Source organism: Tauraco erythrolophus, chromosome 2 (assembly GCF_009769465.1).
Source record: "Tauraco erythrolophus isolate bTauEry1 chromosome 2, bTauEry1.pri, whole genome shotgun sequence".
In the NCBI taxonomy this organism is placed as follows: Eukaryota; Metazoa; Chordata; class Aves; order Musophagiformes; family Musophagidae; genus Tauraco; species Tauraco erythrolophus.
In genome coordinates this window covers 33,655,201-33,660,855 of record NC_141466.1, presented here as the reverse complement: position 1 = coordinate 33,660,855, position 5,655 = coordinate 33,655,201, and the positions used below count along the sequence as shown (strand labels likewise).

General features: G+C 53.3%; 1 protein-coding gene across 1 annotated transcript; it reads left to right on the top strand.

The window, feature by feature from the left end:
• Positions 1-1,702: 1,702 nt before the first annotated feature.
• Positions 1,703-2,830, top strand: TPBG (trophoblast glycoprotein). Its single transcript, XM_009982431.2, has one exon. It carries the CDS (start codon positions 1,703-1,705, stop codon positions 2,828-2,830), a length of 1,128 nt encoding a protein of 375 aa, XP_009980733.2.
• Positions 2,831-5,655: the final 2,825 nt, after the last annotated feature.

Below are 5,655 nucleotides of genomic sequence, written 5' to 3'. Positions count from 1 at the left end.
AATATATTACATATAGATAGATATTTAAGCCTTTCCCTCACCATAGTGAAGTTTAAATCCCAGGCTTAAGCTGTCTATTTGCGTGTTGTTGTTGGTTTTTTTTTTCTCTCTTTTTAATTATTATTTATTTTAGGACCTCTAAAGATCCCAGTGGGTTTGGTTTTATTTTGATTTGGTTTTAGAGCTTGTTCCGTGTATTCTGGCGCCGGCGTTGCTACCCCTTCCCTGAAGCCCTTTCCCCGGAGAGACGGGTCGGGGCAGCTGCCGGCCGCGGGCCCGCCCCCGCCTTCACGCCAAGACCCGCCGGGGCCCGCGAAAAGCTCTTGCCTTCCCCCCGCACCCGGGCCCGGGGCGGGGGCCGCGCCTGGCGGTCCCGCGCCGCCAGCAGCCGCCACGGTGCCCGCCGTCCTGGAAATCCCTCGGGATTCCCCAATCCTGCCGGCCTGAGCGCGCCCATCGGGGAAACCGCGGAACACGGCACGCAGCACCCAGGCTCCGGCGCGACGCCCCCGGCTCCGGCCGCGGCGTCGGGGCGAGCACAGGTACGGCGCTCGCTGTGCTCCGGCTCCCTCCGAGCCTGCTGACTCGTGCCGCCCGCCCCCGCCGCCGCGCTGTGAGGAGCTCCACATGGAGCGGCTCCGCTCGGCGGCACGGGGAGCCTCCAGCAGCACCACTCGGGCCGGGGGCCGAGGGGAGCGGGGTGCGCCGGGCGGACACTCCCGGCGGGCTCCGGCGCGCAGCCACCCGGCAGCGGCGGCGGACCTGGGGCGCGGGGACGGCGGGCGGGAGCCGGGAGGGGCGCGGGCGGTGACGGGGCCGCCCCTCGGGGCAGGCGCGGCCGGCGGCTCCCCCCGGCCGGGGCGGCGGGTTGGTTTCTCCTGTCAGCGGAGGGGCAGGGCTAGGCGCGGCGCGGCGAGGGTGGGCGCGGAGTTGGCGGTGGGGCCGGGGGCAGTCGGCGGCGGCAGTAGCTCGCTTCGGCAGAGTTTGCTCCGGACGTGAGGCGGGATCGGCGGCGGGAGGTGAGGGACCGGGACCGGGACTGGGACTGGGACTGGGACTGGGACTGGGAGCGGGACTGGGACTGGGATCGGGATCGGGACTGGGAGCGGGACCGGGACCGGGACTGGGAGCGGGACCGGGCTCCACTCTGCTCCAGGGTGGGTTTTGCGGGCGGGAGTTTGCACCGGCCGTGGCGCGGAGCGGAGGGGCGAGCCCCGGGACGAAGACGGCAGGCGGGGAGCCGCGGGACGCCATGTGGGGCGGCTGGTTAGACCCTTCCCTCGTCTCCGTGCTCTGCCAGCGGGGTCGCCGGGCGGAGGGGGAGGAGGCAGCGTGAGCTGGAAGCAGCGGAAAACTTGTTCCTCGGCGGGTACCCCGGCACTGCTTCGGGGCCGGGCCGCCCGGGCGAGCCACATGTCGGGGGCGGGGGACGAGGCGTGGGTCCGGGGGAAGGCGGGTGGGCGCGGGCGAGCGGAGTCGCGTTGCCCCGCCGCTGCGCTCTCCCTTTCCTTCCCTGCCGCAGGTCTCGCTGCAGGAGCCTGAGCGGAGCCAGCCCCGGAGGGGAAGCGCCTGCCCCCGGAAAAGGGGCTGCCCGGAGCGGGCAGCGTCCCGACGGGAGCCGGTCCCCGCCTCGCCTCGCCGCGCCGCCCAGAGCCGAAGGCGCCCGGAGGGGAAAGCCGCGTGCGGGGCCGGGCCGGCCGCGATGCCGGGGCGCGGCGCGCTCTGCCTGGGGCTGCTGCTGCACGTCCTGCTGGGCTGCGGCTCGGCGCAGCCGCCCGGCAGCTGCCCAGCCCTCTGCGAGTGCTCCGAGGCGGCCAAGACGGTGAAGTGCGTGAACAAGAACCTGACGGCGGTGCCGGCCGACCTGCCGCCCTACGTGCGCAACCTCTTCATCACCGGCAACCGCCTGGGCCGGCTGACGGCCGGCGCCTTCCCCGCCCAGCGCCTGCCCGACCTCAGCGCCCTCAACCTCAGCGGCAACCACCTGCGGGCCGTGGAGGCCGGCGCCCTCGCCGCCCTGCCCGCCCTGCGGCAGCTGGACCTCAGCGGCAACCTGCTGGTGTCCCTCAGCCCGCAGGCCTTCGGGGAGGGCGGCAGCCCGCTGGAGGAGCTGGCCCTTCGCGGGGCCCTGCGGGACCACGGCGCCCTCCTCAGCCTGGCCGCCATGCTGCAGTCCGGCGCCCTGCGCAACCTCAGCCGCCTCGAGCTGGCCGACAACGGGCTGCTGCTGCTGCCCGCCGGCATGTTCACGGCCCTTCCCGCCCTGCGGCAGCTGGACCTCAGCAACAACTCCCTGGTGGGGCTGCGGAACGTTTCCTTCCAGGGCCTGGGCCAGCTGCAGAGCCTCAACCTCAGCGACAACTCCCTAGGAGTGCTGAGGAACGGCACCCTGGCCCAGTTCCGCAGCCTGCCCTCCCTCCGGCGCATCGGCCTGGGCCGCAACACCTGGGTCTGTGACTGCGCCATCGAGGACCTGGTGGCCTGGCTCAAGGAGAGCGACCAGGTGGAGGGCAAAGAAGCCCTGACCTGCGCCTACCCCGACAAGATGCTGGGCAAAGCCCTGCTGAAGATCAACGGCTCGGACCTGAACTGCTCGGTGCCCGTAGACCTGCCTTCCCAGCTACAGACTTCGTACGTCTTCCTGGGGATAGTCTTGGCTCTCATCGGGGCCATTTTCCTCCTGGTTTTGTACTTGAACCGAAAAGGAATCAAAAAGTGGATGCACAACATCAGAGATGCCTGTAGGGATCACATGGAGGGCTACCACTACAGATACGAGATCAATGCAGACCCCAGGTTAACAAACCTCAGCTCCAACTCGGATGTCTGACAAAGCGCCACGGACGCGGGGCAGCGCACAGTAGCTATGCATGAAAAGTAGACTTAACGCTTTACCCTCATGCTTGCTTCCCTCTCCCTGGAGAAATCTCAGACGTGCTTGTATCTCGAGGGGGATATGCCTCCCTGTGATGTCAAGTTTATTTTCGTTCTTGAGACGCTGGGCAGCTGCGCATGGCGTTGGGCTGTATGTAGGAAACAAGCTGCTACTTCTTTTCCTCCTCACTCGTCTGTCCTTGTGGGAAATTTTTTTCAAGATCTCAAAAGACAAAAAAGGATTCTCTCTGATGCTCTAAAGCCACCAGAGTTTATAAAAAATTTACCGATGCAGATGCCGTTCAACAAAAGCTGCCTCAACTTTTCTGGGAAAAAAACGTTCTGTTCCTGTGTGCCAGTTTTGATCTTGTATATCCAAATTGTGATGACGATGATTCCATTTCATAGACTACTTTGAGATTTAAAAAAACAAAGAAACTCCTTTTAACAACTCCTCTGTTACAAAGAAGAAAATTGAATAGTGAGCATGCACGAATACTTTATAGTTTTACATGTTAGGAAACTTACGATCTCAGTAAGTCTCTTACTATTTTGTAAAGTTATTTTTGATTGCAGTTTACATGAAGAGAGAGGGTTTTTTGTACAAACTGCATCTAAACTCCATCTGAACTGTTAAATTCAATAAACAGTCTTGCAAGAACTGTTGTGTTGAAGTTTGCTCTTCGATGAGAAACGTATGGACATCTAAGAACGTGGATAGCTTTATAGTCTCCGAATTAATAGCCCTGCAGTAGTAATCTGAATAAAATTTTGTACAAATGTGTAGTTTAGAGACTTAAATGTTTGACAGTTTTGTGAAATATGCTAGGAGAGTTACACCGACCAACAACGAGAGCAGCTTCAATTGGCACAGAACCCCCAGCCTGCTCTCTCAAAGCAACTGCAAAACATCGAGACAGATGCTGGGGTCCACCTTGCTGGGAAGGTACAAGCTGGCAGAATTTTCTTAAGGTCTCCTTTACCAAGTTAAAAAAAAAAAAAGAATTCAAATTAAATTGTAAGCTGAAGAAAATTTTACCTGAATGGAATTGTTTATTATGAAAAAAACATATTTTCATGTCCTGAACTAAATTAAATGCAGCTCAGTCTTGTAGTCGGTGAGCTTCAGGCTTGTAAATCAATGCAGCACTTATTAAATTAAGTGCTTACTGGTTCATTTTGAGCTCTTGGTACTCCTGAAGTTCTGTAGCAATCCACATCGAGTAACTTGAGGGAACTTTACATTTATCTTAAAGCTTATAACAGGTGCATTTCAGTATTGTATGTTACTCATGCTTATTACTTGCTTGGGAATGCATTTTCTTGTAAATAGGTAAAGCATGCAAAGAAAAACTTAAAAAATGCATCATTGAATATGCAACTCTGATGACATATGACAAAGTTAGCAAGAACCTTCCAATGGCCACCAATCATTAATGCACTTTTTCTAATCCATTTATAAATTCTTAATGGAAAAAAATACACCAACTGTAAAAGTGTGATGTGAATTGGTATCTGTCAGTATATCGGTGGAGCTTTTTCCATGGTCACTGTTACTTGAAGCTCTCCAGCATCTCTAAAATGTTATGAGTTACTGGCTAATTCTCTTCGCTTTCAAAAGTGACAGTTTTCTCATAGATTTATGCCTTTGGTAAGAGCTCATAAATATAGAATAGTCCTTAGAGTATCAGAAGAAATATAATCTATTTTGGGCATCAATATTATTCAAATGCGTTTTTCTCTCCTTGCAACTTCAGACAAAGCAAGTAGCACAAGTTGGTACAGACTGATTTTTCTATTGCTTTAAACTGGTTTTATTTAATAGCGTGGGTTTTTTTTAATGTAGTTTTGTACATTTCCCCTCAAAAGTAAAAAAAAGAACTAAGTATAATTAATGCTTTGATAAATCAGTGTGTTTTACAATTAATGTAAGTTAAGTGGTAGCCTATTTCTCCTGCTGTAATTTGAATGTGTTGGCAATATTGGGCTAACAGGGTATGAATTAAGTTTGTGGATTCTTCAAAAGCAGACTGCTGGTCTGAACGTTAGCTGCCCTTATTTTAAGAATAATGTAGAAACTCCCAATGTGAATGACTATTACTGTGCAACTATGCAAACCATTCATACTTGTTATACATAAGATTTATGCATATGTATTTATGTTTATGCAAGAAGCTGGAGTTTGCTATAGCTATGCAGTGTGCTTTGTTGTATTGGTCATTTCGGAGATTATCAACTTACACTTATTTGTACAGTGCCAAGAGGAGTGGAGCGTCATCTTTACTTAAGATGCTCCTGTAATATAATAGATAAAATGTGTACAAACCAAGCCATTTCTTGGGCAATTTCTTGGGGTTTGTTAACGGATACTTTAAAGTAACTACAGTAAAAGCAATTACCTGTGATGTGTTAATGTAACGGCTATGCATTTATAGAGCTATGTAAGGATAGGCAACGACTTTAATCGCAGTCTCTCACCAAGGGACCGAGTATTTGTATAGTGAGCAAGTGTAACTGTTGTACTACACCTATTATTCTAAAGATTATTATTTTTGTATCATAGAAAGTCAATGTAATAGGATTTTATCAGAGACCTGGTGACGGCTACTTTAAAATAATTTTTGCCATTTGCTTCCGTGTGTATTTATTAGGATGTAACAAATTAGCATGTGTCAGTATTGTGTTGGATAACGTTCTGCTACGGTGTTTGACCAACAGTGAATGCTTTGGTGTTTTGTGCAATGCATTATTTGATCTTAAATCCCCTTCCCTAAACAGTGC